Source organism: Pseudoliparis swirei, chromosome 9 (assembly GCF_029220125.1).
Source record: "Pseudoliparis swirei isolate HS2019 ecotype Mariana Trench chromosome 9, NWPU_hadal_v1, whole genome shotgun sequence".
NCBI lineage: Eukaryota > Metazoa > Chordata > Actinopteri > Perciformes > Liparidae > Pseudoliparis > Pseudoliparis swirei.
This window is the reverse complement of record NC_079396.1, coordinates 12,137,764-12,160,304: the sequence shown is the minus strand read 5'-3', so window position 1 is coordinate 12,160,304 and position 22,541 is coordinate 12,137,764. Positions and strand designations below refer to the sequence as shown.

Below are 22,541 nucleotides of genomic sequence, written 5' to 3'. Positions count from 1 at the left end.
CAAATGTTTTAATCACCTGGGTCAACAACGGGGAGCGGGGTTTAACCCTCTCTTCTTCACTCAACCCACTTTCCACTCCACACAGAATAGTTGCCACCCGCCGTGTCACAAAACGAGCATCCACTGGTCACCTCGGAGTGAAGAGTTTGGGCTGTTGGTGGAAAAAGAAACTCACAGCTTAACCGAAACAGGAACGCGCCACAAAGATTCACAGAAATCTGAACGAACAAATCAAACTACAAACATGTCTTCGCTGAGAAGTAAATCCGCGGAGGACATTAGCGAGCTTTTGGATGAATACGGAATAAAGCACGGGCCTGTGGTCGGTGAGTGGCTCACGTTTTGCGCCCGTGTTTGAATCTCTTTACACGGCAGCTGACTCCACAGGCCTGCGGGGGACGAGCTCGTCGCGCTGCTCGGGTCCTGCGTCTCGCTCTCTCCACGCCGCGGATCTCTCACGACTCGTTCTTGTTCGCAGACTCCACCAGAGGTCTCTACGAGAGGAAGCTGAAAGAAGCCATGGCCAAAGGGAAACCGTCAAAGCCGTCATCTGATAAAACCTACTACAGAGAAGAGGGTCATTCTTTCTTCTAACACTTGAATACTTTAGCCCTACGTTGATGAAGAAAGTCCACACATGTACCAGAAGTCTAATTATGGATAATTGTACATTCCTCATAGTGTGACTCACAGTTAACCAAGTGTGACTCATTTTCTCTAAAATATTACATATACGTTCTCCAAAAATGTAAACAATATAAACCAAGATATTTAGACTTTTACTCTCGTAACCTTCTAACCTTGTTGGGACCTACCCGGTGAAAAAAAGATGACAACAAAACATTGGATAAGTAAAATATTAAAGGACAAAAACAAGATCAGAGTTATTTTCTCAGACTTTAGAAAGCTCCCTTCAGAACCACAGAAGGCATTATATATGTTTTATGAAAATACTCTGTTGTGTCCCTTTTAAAAGTAAGGAAGACTATGTAGGTCTTTAAAAAAAATCTACCCTTAGAATAGTTTGCCATTATAACTGAACTGATACAAACTAATTATAAAGTATTTATTATAAAAGATGCATGAAACCTGCACAACTGGAAACAGGTGGTGCTATTGTGTTCTCCACCACTAACTGGATGAGTTCTTAACTGAATTAAAAGTGGCAAAATACACTTGGGTAGCAATTATTATACTTGCGTGGGCTACTTAAGTGGTAATGGTGTCATAGAAATGCACACTTGCGCTGACATTTATCCTGATGTTTGTGTTTTCATTTCAGAGGAAGTCACCTATGAGTACAGGACACCTGTAAGTAAATCTGTCCATGCTGTTTTTAGTTTTAATATTATTACTTGTCTCCTGAATAAATATGTTATGACGACTTGGTAAAAATTTCCTTTTATGGTGAATTTAACAGGTAAATCTACTGTATATGGTACCCTGTGTCAAATATTTTGTTTGTTGACAACAACATTAATTTAAGTAAATTAAATTCTACTTATAATTATACAGACCAAAATCACACAAATCTATGAAATAGGACTGCCTGCTCATTTGTTTTCTAATCTTATTGAGGAGGGGTGTCCCATGGATGGGCGAGAGATACAAATATAAATGAAACGTAATGTGAATAAAATGCAGTGACAGTTGGATGTGTGCATTGTTTATATCAACACTTGTAAAAGGTCACTACTTCTTATCACTGCTTCCCTTGTTGCAGGTCAGCAGTGAAGCAGCAGGAGACAGGTCGGTACTCCGACACGTCCTCTGTCGTCAGCTCCAAACATTTGTTGCTTTTCTTCTATTTCAGTAAATCTAATTGAATCGTTTCCACACATGTTGTGTCCTACGTTACTCTCCACAGGCAATACTCAACCTACTCAAGGTCAAAGCCTGCATACAGAGGACAGGAATGTGTGGATGAGTAAGTGTATTTATACAAAGTCAAATAGTGTCATCAGAATCTATTTCGGTTCAAATTAGCATATTTGTTTGTCATCTTTTTTTCATTTTACTTAAAGCACCGTACTTGACTATTTCCATTTCATGCTACTTCATACTTTTACCCCATCACATTTCACAGGCAAATATCGTACCATTTACTGCATTTGTTAGACAGCTTTGGTTACTTTAAAGATTTTCATAGTACTCAAAGCGTCTTTGAGTACTATGAAAAGCGCTATAGAAATTGTATGTATTATTATTATTTTACATACAAAATGTATGAGCATTTAAAATATGACGTAGTGTTTCAGAATAAACAATCAGCACCACCTCAACCAACTGCAGGGCTCCAGACTGCGACCAAATGGTCGCATTTTGCGCCTAAAATTAGACACAGTGCGAGTAAATTTTTCATCAACTCGCGCATGCGCGACCAGTAAATTAGCAGATTTCTTTTTTTTGTTATTAAATATTTTTGTTGCTGACAAACTTGTTCTACACTTCAGCCCACTATAGTTAGCGGTAATGCCTGAATGACTGGTTTGCTAACCGACATTAACTCCAGAAGAAGAAGAAAGGAGACGAAAACTGAAGCAGAAGGCTGGCCTGTGTGTGTGAGGGGGGGGGGGGGGGGGCTAATGTGTGAAAAGAGGCGCACCGCAACGGAGACACAACGAGGGCGAGGGCCGCAGAGTGAGAGGTCAGAGGGGATCCTCACCACCGAGCGGCGTCCCCGTCCCCCGAGTTGAATCTTTGGGTCAACTCAGCCGACTCTCACATGTCTGAGCCCCTCTACACTGTCGCTCACGGTAAACACATTCGATCGGGAGCGCGCGAGGATTTTGATAAAGTTAGCGGAAGGATTTAAGTGACAACATCCGGTTTTGCAAAGTTAGCGGAAAGAACCACGTGAAACAACATCCGTTTATCAAAATAAGATGTCGACAAATCATACACGAACATATAAAAGTAAACAATGAACTGATGTATCTTTATAGATCATTTCTGAGATTTAGCTTAAATTATGCTAACATTAAAACATTTTTACTGGACCAAGGAAGAGTTTATAAAAATGTCAGACTTTTGTATGTTAAGAAAAGTCCTGTATATAGATTTCCCCAAGAGTTCCAGGAAATGAATAATGCAGATGTGTTCCATACATATCTGAAATCCCCTACAATAGCAATCAAACACTTTTAATGTATCAATTAGGACATTTTTCAAAGTAAAAGTCCTAAATGTTTAAAGAAATCTGTAATTTCTTTAATGTTTGAGTTGCTTTACATATGTATTTCCTCATAGTCCTAGGCAATAATGCTACACAATAAATAGAATGCTTCAATCGACTCGGTCGGTATTATCGGTGATCGGCAGATACTGATTTCAGTGATCGGTGATCGGCACCAAAAACCTGATCGGTGCATCTCTAATCATAACATCATCAAACCCTAGATGGTATTGAAAAGAGAACGTGCTGCATAGTAATATTTATTTTTGATTCCGTTTCCTAAAAGAAACTGCTTTCTATGAATGCATTCAATCAATGGGTGCGGGAGGGGGGGGGTGAGAGTGTGCTCACCCGTGTGCGCGCATCACGGCAGAACTTCGATGTCGGCGCGCATCGCTCTGTCACGCGAGCCGAGAATTGTTGACGGGGGGGGGGGGGTAGACGAAAATTACAGAGTGGCGGGTGGAGATTTCACCCTGTTATAATGGTAGGGAAACACTGGAGTTGATAAGCGTGTCTTCTTGTCTGATCAATACACAACTGTGAGGTGCGTGAATGGACAGAGCGGCCAGCTGCTGATCACTCACTCAATAGCTCGACCTGCACGAATAGATCTTGGCAGCCCGCAAACATTTTTTTGGGGAGCACCGAAGACCCATTTTGACCCAGGAAAAACCCTGTGTGCGCCCCTAAATTTTCTGCTTGCGCCCCTAAAATTTTAAGTTAGGGGCGACTGTGCTCCTAGTAAAAAAAGTTAGTCTGGAGCCCTGAACTGCAACAGTAAAATGTTACGTACACAATAGTGCACCAGTAATAACAATTGAATAATGTAAACTATAATGGCAACACTCACTTTACTTTTGAAAATGTAAGTCTATTTTCCCAAGTAAGTTTCTGTCCTTTTCTTCTGTGGTATGTTCAATGTGGGACTTTTACCTGTCGTATAAAATTAGTCTTGAATTTGTGATTTTCTCTGTCTATCGAGAAAGGAGGAATGAAGTCTCTGAAATCAAAGTTATCTTTGTCCGTTTATTTATTATGCCACAGCTTCTCGGGACAGACCGTGACACAGGATTCAACATTTGAAAAGGCCTCATGCTCATGTATTCACACCTGAAAGTTACGCCCCTTTTTAAAGAAATGCAACAACAAATTATGAGAAGACAATGTAGGGCTGGACCATATCTAAACTAGTGTCTTAACACAAGTTGGTGTGGCAGAATCATAGAAAACAGCTCTCTCTCTCGGGCACATTGCGATGTGTTCTCATCTCTGTTGGCTCCGCCGTCGTGTCCTCGGGCCCGGTGGTCCTCCAAGTCACTTCTGCTTACATCGGCATTTAGACATCAACCAATTCTCTCTGCAATTCTTGCTCTACCTTTGTAACATAAGCAATGCTATAGTCGAGTCTACCATCACAAATTATTACTTACTTTTAAAAAGGTGCAACATACGTGATTCAGACCATGACATAAAAGCAAACTACTATTATTTATGTACAGATATAGCGGCGTCACGTCTCCCTGATGAAGTCTCTCTCGCTCAGCGTGTTGTAATCTGAGCTTCTCTTTGTTGTCCGGCCTCGCCCGGCTGGCTGCTCGTGGTACTTGTGCATGTTTGTGCCCTATTGTCGCTCGCAGCACTGCTCTCGCACAGCGGTTACAGCTGATGACGCCATCCCGCCTGGTGGCGTTGTGATAGAGAGCACCCACCACCCGGTTCCCCCTCGGGGAAACACTTGCGCTGTTTGCGCTGTCAGCGCCATTAGCGGAGAGACGTTAAAAAGCAATAGAAATGCTCACAATCTTGTATATACTGCACATTTAATTAAGTAAAGGATCTGAATACTTCTTTCCACACTTTGATTCGTCTATAAAATAGAGGAGAAAAGCCCAGCACATGTTTCCTCAAGCCCGAGGTCACAACTTCTTATTTGGTCCAACTAAAAGTCCAGAGCCCGTAAAATGTGCAATTTCCGTCTTGCCGTTTAAAGTTGTGTCAAAGCGATGTGGATTGTCCCGCAAAGGGCCGCATCGACATGATGTTCAATTACGATTTGAGGTGATAAAACATTTAGTCTCTTCATTGTTACTTCACCCAACATTGCTGTAACCGTGACAACAGACGCAGCACTACTTTTAATGGACTCAAGCGTCATCTCCTTTCAGGCCTCGCATGTACGACACGCCGTCGACTTTGAGAAACTCCTTCGTGAACTCGACGCCCATGGATTCTCCAGACGCTCCGAAGGCACCGAAGTCGTCTCGCCTCGTCCCACTCTGGGTTCAGTTTGTGTTCTTCCTGGCTGTGGCAGTCTTCCTCTACTTAGTTTTTTCAAGTATGGAGACAAACAAATCCCTCAAAGGATTAGAATGATTTTATATATTCATGCTCATTTCATGGAGATATTATACATAATTGTGCATTTGAATGTATTTTGGTTAAAGCCTTTATTTTAGACATTGCTGAGATTGGGCTTTATGCAATATGTTTATGCTTTATAGTGGCAGTTTACTTGCTTGCTTATGTTTATGGGTACAATTGCCAACCAGCATTACTATATGACCACGACTAGAAAAGATGAGGATGCCACTCTAAAAGAACATATCGCTTAGAATTACAGAGAAGCTTTCTTCCTCTTGCCTGGATAGTTCCAGTGTGATCTGTTGAAGTTTTTGAGATGATCGTCAGGGTGCACCCACGGGTGATCTTCTTTCAGGGCTAAATACATCAAGAAATGACAAAACATTTACAGATCTCAATCTCAATTTGAGGTCAGTGGATAATTGTAATAATAGGTCTGATATTTAGAAAGAGACTTTTTTATGTTGACTGAGGTTTCTTTTCCACATAAGAGACTAAATGCCGGTCAACCGCATTTTAATGTTAGCCTCAGTCAATTAAATTTGATATAAGTATCAGCAATTCACAATTAATCCATCTGCATGAGAAGATCACACTTTTTAATCCACATCCTGACGGGCAATATCAGAACTTCACATCAGAATTGGACAAATCTCTGACTTCATCGGCCATTGTTTTAATTTGGTATTCCATCTGGAAAAGTGTCATTTGACCAAATAGTAATACACTTTTTTTATATATATATATATATATATATATACATACACATTCCAACAGCTTAGTGCATTAATCAATCTGTTTCAAAAGTACAACAATGCTTCCATTTGTCAGATATCTCAAATAATTATTAAAAAGTACAGTTCAGACCAGCTTCAATACAAGTGCCTAAATGGTTTTGTAGGAATAATTGGATTTTAATTGTTTTTTAAAACATTTTATCTTGGGTAAAAATATGAAATGTAATTGTTTATACAGCTGTAATGACATGTTTGTGCTTTGTTCAAGTAGATATTACACATTTATATTATCCAACCTTTACATTCAGTAGTGTGATGTAATGTGATGTGTTTTGTATTACTATTACATCATTGAAACAATTAAAAGAGTTTCCATATGTAAACATTTTAAGTGCCTAGTAATTTATTCAAAAGCAACAATTAATGTTTATGCAATTGAGGATATAGAAATAAATGAATCATATTATGCATCACGTTAAAAGATGTTTCCTCTTATGTAGTTCAAGCTGATCATCCGACAGTTCACGGAGAAACATTTGTAGATTGTCAAACAAAACTCATTGAAGCCAGAAGTTCCAACAACACGTTTTAATCAACTACAGCTATTAACTTAAAGTGCAGTGATCTACATATTGAAAATGACATAAGATGGGTGAGACTTAAAATACAAAAAACATGTTCTAATCCTTTAAGGATCATTGATCTGGAGAAGCGAGTACCTAATAAGATAGTTGAGCCCGTCTTTAGTGTTACTTGTTACTTGGTAAAAGATACTAAATCTCATTAAAATAGACCGGAAGGATCTGCATCCCGTTTCCCCCAGTTTAACTTTTCGTTGCAGTTTTCCACTCCATAAATCTGGTGTCATGGCAGGAGCCGAAGCTGAAGTCTAGCTGAAACCCCGACAGACGTTGAACTGGAAATAATCTACACAAACAGTCTTCTGTGGCTTGTAGTTCACATCTCATCAGAACAGAAGGCACTAAAGCAATCACACCCATTATTTCCCTGCAGTATCACTGTCCTGAAGTTTAGTGTTATGTCGGTCTATATTAATCCAATAATAACTGCCGGATCCAGGTGGGGCCTCCTTCAGGAAGGAGATGATGGCACACTGAGCTGTTCTGTGTCTCGTCTCCTGCCAACTGAATCCACTGCGAGCCCCTCGACTGTCCTCTGCTTCAAGGATGAAACAAAATGCTGCACTTTAATGTTTGGCACAGTTAATACATCCAAACAATGACTAATCAAATATAACAGTGCCTATGAAGTATTCTTGCAAGTTTTCATTGAAGCAATCACAGTAGATTTCATGTGGATTTTTGACAATCCTTTGTTAAAGGAAAACAGACGACCAAGTCATCTAAATAATTACCCAAGAAATATGTTTTGACTTTCAACCGCTAAATAGGTCACTCTTGAAATATTTCTGGTGCGGATTGATTTTTTTAAATGGACCTCACCTATGTGTGGTCAAGGGGTTTCAGTTCAATTGTTGCATTAATAAACCTGTACCACAATACAAGTTGGAATACTCCCACAATGAAGATAAAATAGCACTATAGGGATAGGATGGCACAATAAATATAAAATTAAATCCCCTTTGATTTGTTGTAAAACATGAAAACTTCCAAGAACCCAATGTGTAAACATCAAGACCGTCAATACCTTCAGTGATATGGTGGCCTGCATAGCCCGTCATAGCTTGTTAATTGATAAGGCAACATAAGTGTTATCCACACCTGGAGGCAGAAACACATCGATTAGTCTGAGCAGACGTGCAGGACGTTATCGAGAGAAACCCCTTCTCGGTCCAAAGGAACTTACAGGTTCTGGTCTCTCGCTCCAGTTCAGTGGGCTTCTTCTCCTTGGTACACAGCACCTTGGCCACAATGATTATCACGACGACGGCCACAACAAATGTCAGGCCGGACACAAGCCAGCTGATCACCATTGGACTCAGTAATGGATCTGGGTCTGAAGATGGGAGGAAGAGAAGTTACATACAGGATGGGTTTTTAAATGCCTGGGATTTCATCTTCTGCTGCAGCTACGTGATTCAAGTAGTCGAAAAACAAGAAAACACAAAATATTTATTTATTTAAAGTACCTATGTTACTGATCTTTAATCTGTCACTATACTATTATCAGTGTCACCTCTGATGGCGATAGGCAAGGGCTGGCTTTCTCTGGAGACAAAGGTGCGCCCACCCAGCTGGACCCGATACAGGCAGTAGTAGTATCCCTCGTTGGAGCTCTGGGCGTTGGGAAAGGTGAAAGTGACGTAGGGGGTGAGGGCGGGCAGGGACTGGCGCACGGTGCCATTGGAGCGGATCAGACGCAGCTGGAAGGAGCCTCCGGGGTACTGCTGCCGGGTGGAGCAGGTGATGCTAAAGTTGTGGCCTTTAATGACGGAACCAGCCGGGGCCTCAGTGGACGTGTTGTACCAGTGTTGGGGAGTCAGGAGTTCCACTGAGATCATGCAAAAAGGATTTCAAGTGGTTATTCAGAGTAATACAGATGTTTAATCAGGACAGAGAAATAATCTTGAAAGACTCAAATTAGTTAAAATTCATTTTTCCGTCCAACTTTACAAATTCTCTGAAATAAAACGGCCTTTTCGGTCGCGTTGTGATAATTATTTATTCGCAAAAATCTGTGAGTCACACAAACAGACAAAGGCTGACGGTTCAGAGTAGCCGTGATATTACAAATGTGATACAATAACCGAATGTCAAACAGTCCACTTGGAGCTCTCAGTAGCATCTCGCAGGCTTCCTGAGCAAATAGTTAGTAAAACGAAAACTATTGTGCTTGAGATTAGTATTTGGTGACACGTGATGTATATTACGTGCAAGTAAAGAATTTTAATAAACAGAAATCCAAGGAACTTTAGAGAATTATAAATAAAAACACCTCTTAGGTTGAGTTGGGTATAGAATGAAACACATAATATAGATGCAGAACAAAGCACTGTGCTATGGGAACGGGCACTGGTTCAATAGAGTTATAACACATGAGATGATGTGGTTTACTGGTTATGGCTCACCAACAGTGATGTTTATTGAGTTGCTCGGTGGGGAGCTCAGTAGCTGAGAAGGGAAGCCGCCCATGATCCTGTACTGGCAACTGTAGCTGCCCTGGTGGAAAGTCTCGATGTCGGAGAGGGTCAGCTCCACTTTGGTCTGGGTCTGGTCCGCCCTCTGTGTGACCAGCGGCGTCGACACTCCATGCTTGTACAGGTGGAAATCACTGAGGTGGTGACCCAGCAAAACATTGCAGGCGAAGCGAACAGCCTCGCCAGGAGAGAAGACGGTGTGAGGTGACAGCAGGGTGAGGGTGGGCATTAAGAGGGTGCCTGTGAGTAAAGACACATCACAAAACGTTAGATTAGATTGTGAAATTCTGAAATGTAAATGCGGGTAGTGAGTTATCGCAGACAAGATAGGCCCTCAAGTGATTTTTGAAGGCAGAGTGGGATTCGGCTGAGTTTGGGAACAGCAAAAGATTTAAGATTTACTGAAAATTGTTTGCAGTATGAATTTGAATGCATGCATGTCTAACTGGTCACTGACCAGAGTATCCTCTATGAATCTACCCAGCAGAAATCACTCAACCATCTCACACTCCTCCTCGGTGGATAAAATGCGTCAACGGAGTCGGCTGTCACCTGAGCATTTCACCCCGGCATCTTTCTCGTGGGTGCAGTAGGCATTACTGTGAAGGACAACAGCGCAGCGCGTCAAACCGGACTCATGTCCGGAGCACTGGACATGTCGCAGCCAGATCTCTCCGCGGCCTTCACCAAACACGGCACCATGAAGGGCCAATTCTGCGAGGCCACAGCCCAGCTCCAGACACACCACATCAGCCTCCCGGAGGTCCCAGCCGTGGTCGCACACAGTCCCCCACTGGTCATGGCGGAGTACCTCAACTCTGCCAGAACACTTGTTCTCCCCATCCACTAGTCTGACCCCACCTGTGGATCAAAGAGAAATCACTTAGAGGAAGAAAATATGGGAGCAGCTATGTAATCAGCAGGTTTATCAATCCCCCGCATACCAAAAGCAGCAACTCCATCCCACAGAACACCCAACAGGCCTGTGAGGAAATAAAACAAACAAATAAAGATTAAAATCCATTAAATATGACGGCAACGACTAATTTCAGTCGCTAATGTATTAATTACACCTAACATTACACAAACTAATATGATCCAATACAATCGTGCTGCATCGAACGCTCCCTTTTGAGAAGTGTCGATTCAACTTTATAGTCATTTTGAAAGGCTGTGGTTTGAGATTTTTATAAAACTTTATATATCTTCCACTATTTATCTATGGCATGAACTAAATGTAATAACACCCCTCAACAAAAGACAAAAAAGTAACAGCACCACGAACTAGGTCTCCAAGATAGCCACAGCTTTGTAACAACCCCCACTAACCCTCATGAACAGATTGATTTGATGTATCTTATATGTTGACTGTTGATTGTTGTTGTTTTGTTTGTCTGTCTCATGTGTACACACCAGCCGCCAAATCAAATGATTCGTGTGTCTAACACACGAAGCTAATACATGTTCATGAGCAACATGTATGACATGTATGAGATAGTCACATGACACGATGTTAACCAGCGAGTTCACGAGCTACGAGAAACGGATGACTCCTTACATGTATACGATTACAATTTCAAGTCATAAATACGAGAAGCACGCGTTTCCTTTACAGTGTAATTAACTAACTCGCGTTAACTAAAGGCATTGTGCTAACTCCAGCGAGGTGATCCTGTTGCAGAAGCACGTCAGCTGGTCCCGCTTCAGCGCGAGCTGACGAACACGCTTCCCGCGCCGCTACCTAGCCTGCTGTTACCTGTTAAAGGGATATGGAGGAACGTCAGCATGGCTCCCCTCACCCTGCCATCAGTGCTACGGATGCCCGTTGTCGTGGTGACGAGGGTGCAGACAGCCGTAGAGAGCTGGTGAGAACAACAACGTCAGCTAGCTCGTGTCAACAAGTCGAACTAACGAACATTCAGCTAGCAGCTGGCTAACAGCTAACGGCTCCGTAACTGACACCACCTGACTCCAAAGACTTTATCGATAACTGATCGATACTAACTCAGCGGTAAACAGTCTATTCTTGTCCCCAGAGTAAAGTGAGGCTGCTGCCGAGTCCGGCTGGCTGTCACTGTTAAGCCGTCAGGATAACGTTGTGGAAGTACAAGCACTCACCGTTAGGCCGCCATCCTATCAGCGGCCGGTGGGGGTTCCGCGGCGGAGCAGAGTTCTCCCTGCGGCAGACAGAGGTCACCACAGCCGCAGCGCTGCTCCGGCCCCTGGCTGCTCCTGGGAGAGTCGCTGCTGTCTTTGAACGCAGCATATGTTCAGAATTCAGGGTTGCCAGGTCTGTGTAACAAAACCAGCCCAAAAACCAGCCCAATATCAGAACTCAAAATATGCCCGTGCCAAACCATATACACTGCTTTTAAAGTGTGTGTATGTGGGCGTGTCCCATGTCCATGTGTGTACGTGCTGATCTGGAGTCAGTTTATTTTAAGATATTCATGTAATTTGCATGCAAAATAGGTCTACCCGAACCAGCGGACACAAAATTCAACCCGCGGCAACACTTCAAAAGTAGCCCAATTCCGCGGGAAAACCGCGGACCTGGCAACACTGCTGGCTATATCCAACTCGGCTTACATGAAGTAAAGGGACACTGCTGCATTGTACAATCTGAGTATACGTGTATAACCTTTACATTCTCTCTTTGAAATGTAATTTTACGAAGTCATAATTATATTTATATATTTATAATGTGAAATGGACAGGCCGTCTTTGACTGACTATTTTATTTCAACACCAAGTGGAAGGCTTTTTCCTGAAATGCATTGCGTGTGATGATTAAAAAAAAACCAATCCTTTCGTTTTTTTTAATCCAATCTTAAACTCAGTTGAGGCTTTTGCACTCAATAAAATCCAGTTGTCTTTTGTAAAATAATGAATTCGACAATGACTTGTTCCGTTAATACTTACTTTAGGTCTGTTTAGCATTAACTGTTTATGTTATCTGTATCAAGAACACAAAGGCTTGATCACAGTTACAGTACAACAAAAACTCTGCTTGATTCGCCTACTTTTCCTGTACCAAGGTGTGTCATGGAAAAATGGAATGTTATATTAAAAATACAGTGTTGTAATAACATTTGGTAACCTTTATGTATGAGGAAATCAAAGAACAGTACAAAGGATTTTTCAAAACCCGTTTCATGTTGTTGGCTAAACATTTCAGAGCGTGGGAAGAACAACCGGGAAAGGGTGACTAGTTCCTCCTTCCCTATTGTCGACACAGATAACCACACCATTCAAATAATTATCGAGAACACAATTATTCTGCTGCAACGCTCCCACTTCCTCCCATCATGAGCCATGTTCTTACCAGATGGAAAGGACCATGTGGATGACTCAACCAAACATTAGCCATGTGCTTATATGTCTGAGATCTTAAATCCTCAACAAGTAAAATGCTCAATTACATTTGATTTAATTTCACATTTTCCGGTCAGGGATGACTCACCTTTCCTACGGGGCAGGGTGTTTTTTCTTTTCCTTTTTTTGTTTTGTAACCAAGTGAGTTTGCATTTTCAGTACCTCATTTGAATCCATGATCAGCCACATGTCATCCAGAACAGAGCCACTTCCTCTGAGGCCAGCTCTGGCCCGAAGGAAGGCAGTGGGTGAAGTTTAATAGTGGAAAATAGTATATCCTGAAAACCTGCTTCAGTCTGAAAGAGAGCTGCTACTTAGGTGGAAGATGTATTTCCCGGAGGCCGCAAAGCGAAATGACCGAATCTCAGTCTAGGCCTTAATCCCATCTGGAATTTGTGGCAGGACTGGAAAAGTGTTTACCTGTGGTCCCTTTGCAACTTTACAGGCCATTGTCAGGTTAAAAAAAAATATTGGGGCCAAATTGTCAGTGTAAAAATAATAAAGCCTTTCACTCTGAATCAAGTCTGTAATTGCTACCAAAGATGTCTTTAGAATTAAACACCAACTTTCAGGGGAACACTTCTGCATCCAATTTAAATTTGTACTTCATTTTATTCACCGTGGCATCAAATAATGTTTCTTTTCTGTTGCTTACGAATATAAAAGAATAGCTCTACTGTGATTCAATGTTGAAAAAATAGTACAAAAATGTAAAAAGGGGGTGAATATCTTTTTAGGCATATGTGGAAGACACATTTCCAGATATGTGACCGTATTCGCGGCATTACTGCGGGATGAAATCCTTAAGCCACGTTGGTGTGAACGCACCTTTAGAGACACATTATTTCCTCCCAATTTATTTGAGCATTCAAACTGAAATTCTTAATAAAATAAAGTCAATGGAATATTTGGACTTCCAAACAAAACCAACAAGTCCCTTAAATATCCTGATGCTGCATCTTTACATCTGCTCTTCCCCTTAATCACAGTAATGGCAGATTTTAGTATGAACAGAATTCCGTCAGTATTTGGGTGAATCACCAAAATATAGTTTCTTGATGCATTTTATTGAGCCATTGGTCAAATAGGCATTCAAGTTTTCATTATATTATGTAAAAGGTGACTATCTTTTTCCCCACAAAGAAAACATACAGATAAGCCTGCATATAATTGGATAGACAGATAATATATATATATTAAGGAAAAATATGATACATTTATCTGTAAATCCAACTTCAAAACCAGTGAATTTGTGAAACAAAAAACCCAAAGTGGTTTGCGGTGATACAGTTCAAGGAACAGCACTAATACTAGCACTTCATCTGAATTACCAAAAGAGTCAACCTGCGCAATCATGTGTGTTGGTACATTTACCACTGGTAAAAGGGAACAAACAATGTCAAAAAAGAACAAAATATACAATAATTTAGTTAACTTAACACTAGTCCTCTGCAAAGATGACCTTTTTTCACAGGTTTGGAGTTTCAATTTAAGTACCACGACTTGTTTTGAGAAACTCATAACAACAAGCTTACAATAAAATATGTTTAGCTCTTTGGATAACAGTACAACCTGCTTCAGTTCCATCATAAAAGTCTCTGTAGCACCACATTAAACTAAATGTAGGTACTTCTTTTTCAAAAGTCTTTTGCCCAGCGTCTTTTGGGTTCTGTGTGAAATCCATCGTTTGTCAGGATCCCAACTTTCCAGCATTTCTTTCACTTTGATTCTCCAAGAAGATAGATAATGAGTTCATACGTGGAGAGGACGATGGCCGTGTTAGGGATCTGTCTAATTAGCTGTGGAATGAGTCCTCTATAAAAAGCTGCATAGCCTTCCTCCACCGCTATCAACCTCCCTGTCTGGAAGAAATACTTGTACTTGCTGCCTTCCTCACGCAGCCTTGTCCGAATTACCTCTGTAGAGACACAACAACAAAAACGATTAGTCATCAGAACAAATACTTGTGTTGCAAAAGACCAACAATGGATGTTGTAGTTTACCGTGTGGATAGGCTATGCAGGATGCACAACCCTTTGAAAAAGCAGCTGCCATCATCAGACCCAGGAAGTCTGATGCTCCTTTCTCCTTTTCACCATTTGAGGAGGCGAATTGGCTCTCGGCGAGGTGTTTCTTCAGTGTCTCGTAGATGAGGAAGCAGATCATGGTCTCCGAGATGCCAGCATACGATGCAGTCAGGCCTCGGTAGAAGCCCCGAATTCCTTCCGTGTTGTAAACATACCGGGCACACTGCAGCGCATTCATCTTCTTCTCTCCTCGGGCTCTAAAGAGTCAAACCAGTCGGCCTCATTAGTGCCAAAATCGTATTTGGTGGGGTGTTGAAACCAACAGCTATTTTAACATTACTGCTCGTCTTTTCTTTCCGTTTACTGTCAAAGTAATTCATCAACTTTCAGCCCTTTGAGCAAGTTTGCAAAACCCTAAAGTTCTCTTATCGAGTTCAATGAGTGTCTAGTATAGTTGAAACTGAATTTGGTATTTTTTACAGCAGGACAGGTGTTTTCTCCAGACAGAGTGACCAGATATGTTCCCGAGTTCTCACATGATACTACTGCCCTGCACTCTGCAATGTAAATATAGACTCTTCTTCTGCACGCAGGTCAGTGCGTCAGTGCTGTGTATTTATGGAGCGGGTCACACGCTCAGTCTCACGAGGTCAGCATCGTGGAAGTCCGTTAAAGGTTTCTGCCAAAGGTCAAATTATATGGAGTAGCTTGCCACCTTCAAAGTCCCTAAAATAAGTTGGATTGTTGGACACAGCTCGAACCCAGAATACTGGAGTTAAAAAACAAGTACAAACATGATGGGTGAAATTCGGTGTACGCACCTTTTCTCCAGCTGCATTCTGGTCTTAACCATCCAGATGGGGTTCATCAGAGAGTTTGTTATGAAAGCTGAGAACAGGGGGGTAAAGAAGCACATTCAGTTCTACAATGCAGTTCAAACTAATATTAACTTCATCCCCTCGGTGTAACTCAAAACACAAGTTGGAAGAATAGATGAATGCACAGAGTAACAGCTTTAACATCTGTACACAAAATACTGAAGTGAGATATACTTGGCTTGTAACGACCTTGTTGACCTTTTGAAGTCTACTATGTTTTTTTAAATATTCAATAATGATGTGCAAGCATTCCGTTATGTCATTCATAAGGTAGACAAAGCATAAGCAAAAACATTTGTGCAGGACCCTGGATTGCATACATTTTACAGCAGACTGCTCACCTGCAAGACCAGCAGAGGACATGTGCACCACTCCACTATTCGGGACAAACACCCCATTGAGCGTCTCTTTAGATTTTGAGTATGCGGTAAAGTAAATGGCTCTGAAACACAGAGAACAAACGGGTGAGAACTCTACACAGAAGCAGCGATAACGATTAGAACATCTTTTTGAGGTCATTAGATGAATGCATTTTAAAATGCGAGTTTGGGTTTTATAAACAACTTGGCAATTCTGCAAAATATTCCATTTGGACTTGTCGTTGGCCTTTGGCAGAGTGCATCCAGAGCAGTCGGTTTCCCAATGTCTGTTCCCTCTACTTGGCTTCTGGAACAAACTGCCACTGCACCAGAATGGGCTGAATAAGCACTGGGCACCACAGATGCCCACAGGGCAGCCCTGAATGTGAGCCGGTCTGAATTCGAGGGTTCACTGGGCCCTTGCTGCGGCTACTCATTAACCACAGGAAAAGCATACGTAACCTATGAACCGCTTCAGCTGAACAGAGTCTCAAAGTCTAAATCAACATTAATGGCAAATGTATGGGGACTGTTCATCGGTTAATTAAAAATTATGAACCACGAGGCAACGTACCAAGGTCTCGACTATTTGTTGTCACAAAAAATAAAATAAAAAGGTGGAATTGAAACTTTACATGATAACATAATACTGAACTTTGAAGGCAGCCGCCATCGTCAGTACTATGTATAATATGTTAGCGTCGCAGAGTTAAACAGTTTACCTAAACATAGTAGCTTATTTGTTCTTCATTATCCGTCTTGTGTTTGTTCCGGTACAAGTCCATTCGACTTGTGTTGACAGACACTGTAGCGTACAAAAAACAAACAGCTGACTCAAAGAACAGTGTCAGGTAAGCCATGACATCAGCTTCCAGTTTATAGAGCCAGTTATTGCTTTCAGCCATTAAAGTTAAAAATATAAACACAGCCTCCTGCTTATTCATTTTCCTTGGTTAGCGGCTGTGCATTAATAGACTCTGAAGTGTCCTGCCACATTACAGAGGAACCAGCATTCTGCGGTCTTCTTGGCCTCCGTTTGGTTTATTGTTTTTTCATATCACTTAAATGGGTGTCATCACTTACCTGCATCCCAATGGGCAGGTATCATTCACACAGAGATTGCCATATCGTCAGGACATTGTTAAATAAAAACAGCAATGGGTGAGAAAGGAGGGGAGATGTAGTGTAGTGGAGACACTGATGTATCTGTACCTTGAGGGAGCCACACCAACAAGATTTGGCCCCAGGCCACGGAACAGTGATCTTGGTCCCTCCTTTTCTAGTATTGACCTGAAACAAAATGAAGCCACTGTCAAAACACAAATATTTGAGATTACATATATACAGGTTGTATTCATATACAAGTCAAACTGTCTCTACATATGTTACAGAAAAGGTCCGTGGAGGCCTGTCCCCACCAGTTATTTTATGGGAATGAGTGCGATAGCTTATGCAAAGTGTTTGGAAATTCCTGCTCACTTGAACTGGTTTGACAAAGTTTATTCATGAAACACAGTCCACTCTGCACTAGCGTCAGCCACGCCCCCTCAAGGTTTAAAAAAAACTTTTTGTAGAGGGTGAACTTCATTGGCCCGATGACAGTCACGTCTGTCTGGGGCTGCGCAAAGGGGGGGAGGGTAACATGCAATTTGTGTTGGCATTCGTAAAGCAAACTTCATCCGTCAAGCAGTGTTCATGCATTCCACCTCTCTTGCTGACACCTCCTCTCCAACAACAGGTACTTTAGACACAGAATAATGCAGTGGTCACTATTGAGGTTTCAATGACTGAGAAGGAGTTTCATGTCCAGAAATAATGTTGCATAAATATAAGCCTACATGTGCAATTCCCTCACAGCCTAAAATAATAGTGTTGCAAGTTGGAAACAATAGCAAACAATCCCAATTTACAATAAATTGTGAATTAGTTGTATATATATATATAAATAAAGACTTTTTTGTTGTTGAATATATACAAAAAAAGTATTTTGAAATGCATATTTTTATATATATATATTAGGGCTGTCAGCGTTAACGCGTTAATCTATGCGATTAATTTGGCCGCATTAACGCACTAAAATATTTTAACGCAACTTTGTTTACTTCCGGTGTTCGTTGAAGTTTTTTCACTCCTGAGTGTCAAGCCGCGGCAGTGCGATTTGACACTGTTTCCGTTTTTAGAAGAAAAAAAATCTGTTTTGTCTTTAAAAAGAAGAAAGAAAAAAAACTTTTAATCGCAATAAATGAATTTCAAAATGTGCGATTAATTAGTTAATTTTTTTAAATCGATTGACAGCCCTAATATATATATATAAAAATATGTATTTTGATACACAACTTAAACAGCTAAAAGCAACAGCTGAACAGTCCAGGCTGTTTCAGTTGGTGGCCCCAGTCCTTTAAGTGTAATATGATACAGACTAAGCACCCTGGATAAAACCTCCCCCTCGTCTTGGCACGCAAATACCGCTTCTAGTTTCTTCCCAACCTGAGTCACAAATAGGCTGCTTTCATAGACACCACAAAAAAACATTCACGACAGGACACTGTTTCGGGTTGCCCCAAAGAGCTGGTTAAAGACACCAAATACCAAAACCTCACTTAATGTAGAAATTGAGGACTGAATTTTAAGACCACGACAGCAGAAGAAAGCAAAGTAATTCCATGGACTAAATCATCACAGCACTTCATACAGCTATTCAAAATAATTACATATACATAGAAATATATATATATATTACAATAACATGAGTTATGCCTATACATTCAGGTCTTCGCAGGGCATAACTCATCAGGACGTCACTTTGACAAGCGTCCAACAGAAAACAGTTCCTTCAGGGAAATCACACTAAAGAGAAACACCCGTGTGTGCTTCGGTTCAGTCAGAAAAAGCTAATTATCCCAAGGAACAGCAAACTTATTTTTTTTTAAACATCTTACCGTAAGACCTGAAGCAGCCCTGGAGTTACTGTACTCGGTCGAATAACTCCAGTTCCGCTTAAGCTGCCCAGCTGGACCTGGAAGATGGGTCGAAGGGCGAGGCCAGAAGACTGCAACCGTGTTTTCAACACTTCCAGGGGGCAGGTGACGATGGCTCCCACCGTACCACTACATCTGAAAATCGAGAATACATACAAGTGAAGATTTTAGACTTTTGAGTGTTTAGGTTTTATAGTGGGTCTTTTATTTTAGCAGAGCGTTCTTCCATCACAAAACAGCTGAGGAGCTATGACCAAGTGCGATGAACAATTATGGTCAAAGACTGGCCTCTGGTTCTGCAATAAAAGTGAACACATCTGGCACTGAGGGTTTAATGGCTCAGACATACGAATTGCACTTGGACCGTTTTTAAAACCCCATTCCTGCAATTCACATTGCATGAATCTAGTAATTTGCTGTTAAATAGGTACGTCCTTTATCAACTATGTCTATGAACTTCATCTAAATATGATGCAATTACGGTAGGTCAGGTCTTTCGCGGAGTCACCCGTTTACCCATATCCGAGGGTTTTGTCATTTAATTACACAGTCAGAGTTATACACTGATCCATGTTGCACAACCTAACGTGACAAACAAACACGTAACCATGATGACACATTGCGTTGTTGTCGAGTTGTTGCGGCCGTGACCTGCGAAACAACAAAATTAAGAACTCCAGCGGGAACAGGTCGCAAGAGTGTGCCCAGTGGAAATGACCAGTGCGTTAGTAAAATGGCATTAAGTATTGTTGTTAGTACGTCATCCGAGCTCCAGAGTCATCGTCACCTCGAAAGGTAAACACACATTCCCCCTCAGACGGTCCGACACGTTCAAAGAGTCGGAGGAGATTCTGGCGGATGCAGCTCAACCGAGCGGTCCACGTCTTCGTCTGATCATCATAAGTCTCAAGTTAAACCGCCTCCATGTGCGCAGCTCGTTAACCTGAAGGCTCATCGCAACACTTTTAAGGGTAAAATGGCGTCACTTTAAAAAGTCAGCGCAGTTTGAATGAGACTTTAACGTCATGTGGAAGCCAGCGAGCTCGCCAGGCCCCAATGTGACGGAGGCAGCAGACTCGCCTGCTTGCATTCCACACAGCGGTGTAACGACGTCTGCCATGACCGTGTTGCTCGCTGCACGAACACCACCTTCCAGAGCAGAACCACGACAGCGGGACGCTGCTAGCCGCCGGCTGTTAGCACACTTCCGCAAGATGCATCGGTCGGCTACTGATGAAGGGACTTAAATATGAGTGCGAGAGGCTCTTTGTCCGCGACGACATCGTTATTTAATAACAGGTTCGTATCTAGAAGTTCACGCGAGTGAGTTAGTATCCCGTCTCGTCCATTTGCCCCACAAAGAAGAACACAGGGGAACAAACTGATGTCACCGGTGTTAAATGCCGCAGCTCGAGCTAAGCTAACACGAGCTAGCTCGGCTCCCCGTTAGCTGGCCTCTCTCACGCGCAACTTGCGTCAGATTCACGAGTCATTTCTGGGTGACTCGTGCAACAAACCCCGCGTACCCCAAGGTCGCGTTACCGCTGAACCGTGGAGTGATTAAAGACAGTCGAGCCGTAATCCGGTGCGAAGCAGTAAGGTGAGCACTTACCCCCCTGCAAAGAGATTCAGTAGAGTGTTGTTCTGCGGCATCCTGTTCGTCTTCACACCGCCAACATACTCGTGTTATGTCGCTTGTAAAAAAAATCTCGTCGGGTCGGAGGGAAGCAAAGGAGCCGCGGCTGTGTGATCCCCGTGTGCTGCCGTGTCTCTACCGGCTCGGTGGAGCGGCGGGTGACCTGAGGAACTGCTCAGGACTGACGTCAGTGGGCGGGACGGGGGTGTTGTCCGTGACGTGGGGACACGTGCTCGCCGTCGTGCGCGTAATGGCTGTTTTTTTTCTTGTTGTTGGACAATTATTACCAGCAACAAAGCTGAACAAAACAACCGGAGAATAACACTGTGCACCTCTGAGCTCCTCCTGACCTTCACGGGCTTAAGTGTGACACAAACAGGTTTCATTCTGCACTTGTTATAACAGTAGTATCTAATTTATTCGTTTTAAAAAGAGATATTATAAAGAGACTAAACCAAACACTGTTTTATATAGTTCACACTTCACTTGTGAAGTCCATATGAATAATACGAATGTGACATAATGAGAATACAAACTTTGGTTTGATTTGGTAAAAGACCTTTCAGGTTTCTTAATGAAGACTGAATTGTCTTTTTGACTCAAACTATCAGTGGCTGTTCCATCTCATAATAAATGAATGGGGAAATTACAAAAACAGCATCAACTTTTTCAAATGGAAGATCACAGAACAAAATGGCTCTCGAATTAAATTGGAGAGGAAATATGACTCCATACCGGTTTGTGTATAGTGAACGCACTATTGGAACTACACTCCCCACCCTGCAGGACTTGTACACCAGGAGGTGCAGAACCAGAGCCGGCAGGATCATGAAGGATCCTCACCACCCCAACAACAGACTGTTTCAGCTGCTGCGGTCAGGCAGGCGCCTCCGTAGTCACGCTGCAAGAACAGAGAGACTGAGACGGAGTTTCTTTCCTCAGGCCATCAGGACTGTGAACTCCGACCTCACCAGGACCCCCACATAGACCCACACAACTGCCCCTCTTAGGCACACACACACACACACACACACACACACACACACACACACACTTACTGTAAATATTGTGTTGTTTTTTATTGTAAATAGTGTGTACTTGTTGCCCTTGCACATTCCTGCTGAGCATTGCCACTTTCATTTCACTGCACACCCTGTGTGTGTATGTGACAAATAAAACATCTTGAATCTTGAATCATAAAGGGCATGTGCTGTTATGGTATGTGCCGTGCAGCAAGGAGCAGTGCCATAAAAGTTGTTATGCTGTCAGCCTGGGGATATATAGGCTATAAATACAATATAAAAAAATACAGGTGTGTCGTTTTACCCTTTGTTTGTGCAATGACATCATTGTAATTTTTGTCCAAATTGTCTCCTCAAACCAGCTGCAAGATATGGAGGACTTAAAATGACTTAAGTATAAATAAATAAATAAATGCATGAATATAGGATTAATAATTAAATGCTTAAATAAATGTATAAATTAATTAATAAATACAAGAATAAATAAATAAATGCTTAAATAAATGTATAAATAAATTCATAAATACAAGAATAAATAAATAAATGCTTAAATAAATGTATAAATTAATTAATTAATACAGGAATAAATCAATATAAGTTATACCTAAACAAGACATCATTAAATAAATCTATTTCTACATTTCTGTATTTTTTCATTTATTTATGTGTCCACACGTATTTCTTCATTTATTTATGCATGACATTTACGTGTCCGTATATTCAAATGAGCTGGGGCGGTCCGAACCTCTGTCTGAAGCATGATTGGTCACTAGAGTGTGATGCACCTGGTGTGTTATGCTCAACTACTTCTGCCGGGCAAATGATGCTGAAGTTGGCTCGCTCAGCTAACCGTTAGCAGAAGTTAGCCGAGA

General features: G+C 41.8%; 3 protein-coding genes across 5 annotated transcripts; 1 reads left to right on the top strand and 2 right to left on the bottom strand.

Annotated features, from left to right (window-relative positions):
• Positions 1 to 147: 147 nt before the first annotated feature.
• On the top strand, positions 148 to 6,667 carry emd (emerin). The gene is made up of 6 exons (XM_056422449.1): positions 148 to 326; positions 479 to 577; positions 1,283 to 1,311; positions 1,724 to 1,749; positions 1,868 to 1,927; positions 5,344 to 6,667. Exons 1-6 carry the CDS (start codon positions 245 to 247, stop codon positions 5,549 to 5,551), a joined length of 504 nt encoding a protein of 167 aa, XP_056278424.1. The 5' UTR covers positions 148 to 244; the 3' UTR covers positions 5,552 to 6,667.
• Positions 6,668 to 6,849: 182 nt separating this feature from the next.
• si:ch211-150o23.3 (uncharacterized) lies at positions 6,850 to 11,691 on the bottom strand. Of its 3 annotated transcripts, none has more exons than XM_056422446.1 (9): positions 11,513 to 11,691; positions 11,151 to 11,256; positions 10,339 to 10,377; positions 9,947 to 10,255; positions 9,326 to 9,634; positions 8,434 to 8,748; positions 8,104 to 8,253; positions 7,945 to 8,018; positions 6,850 to 7,452 (listed from the first exon to the last, which is right to left on the bottom strand). In XM_056422446.1, the coding sequence occupies exons 2-8, from the start codon at positions 11,179 to 11,181 to the stop codon at positions 7,975 to 7,977; spliced, it is 1,197 nt and encodes a 398-aa protein (XP_056278421.1). In that variant the 5' UTR covers positions 11,182 to 11,256; positions 11,513 to 11,691; the 3' UTR covers positions 6,850 to 7,452; positions 7,945 to 7,974. The 3 variants fall into 3 exon arrangements, with proteins under 3 accessions (XP_056278421.1, XP_056278419.1, XP_056278420.1); XM_056422444.1 differs by having other exon boundaries at positions 6,850 to 7,455; positions 11,513 to 11,690; XM_056422445.1 differs by lacking the exon at positions 11,513 to 11,691 and having other exon boundaries at positions 6,850 to 7,455; positions 11,151 to 11,474.
• Positions 11,692 to 12,480: 789 nt separating this feature from the next.
• Positions 12,481 to 20,788, bottom strand: slc25a33 (solute carrier family 25 member 33). The gene is made up of 7 exons (XM_056422447.1): positions 20,624 to 20,788; positions 18,973 to 19,146; positions 17,246 to 17,323; positions 16,016 to 16,116; positions 15,618 to 15,684; positions 14,773 to 15,053; positions 12,481 to 14,687 (listed from the first exon to the last, which is right to left on the bottom strand). Exons 1-7 carry the CDS (start codon positions 20,662 to 20,664, stop codon positions 14,488 to 14,490), a joined length of 942 nt encoding a protein of 313 aa, XP_056278422.1. The 5' UTR covers positions 20,665 to 20,788; the 3' UTR covers positions 12,481 to 14,487.
• Between the last annotated feature and the right edge of the window lie 1,753 nt (positions 20,789 to 22,541).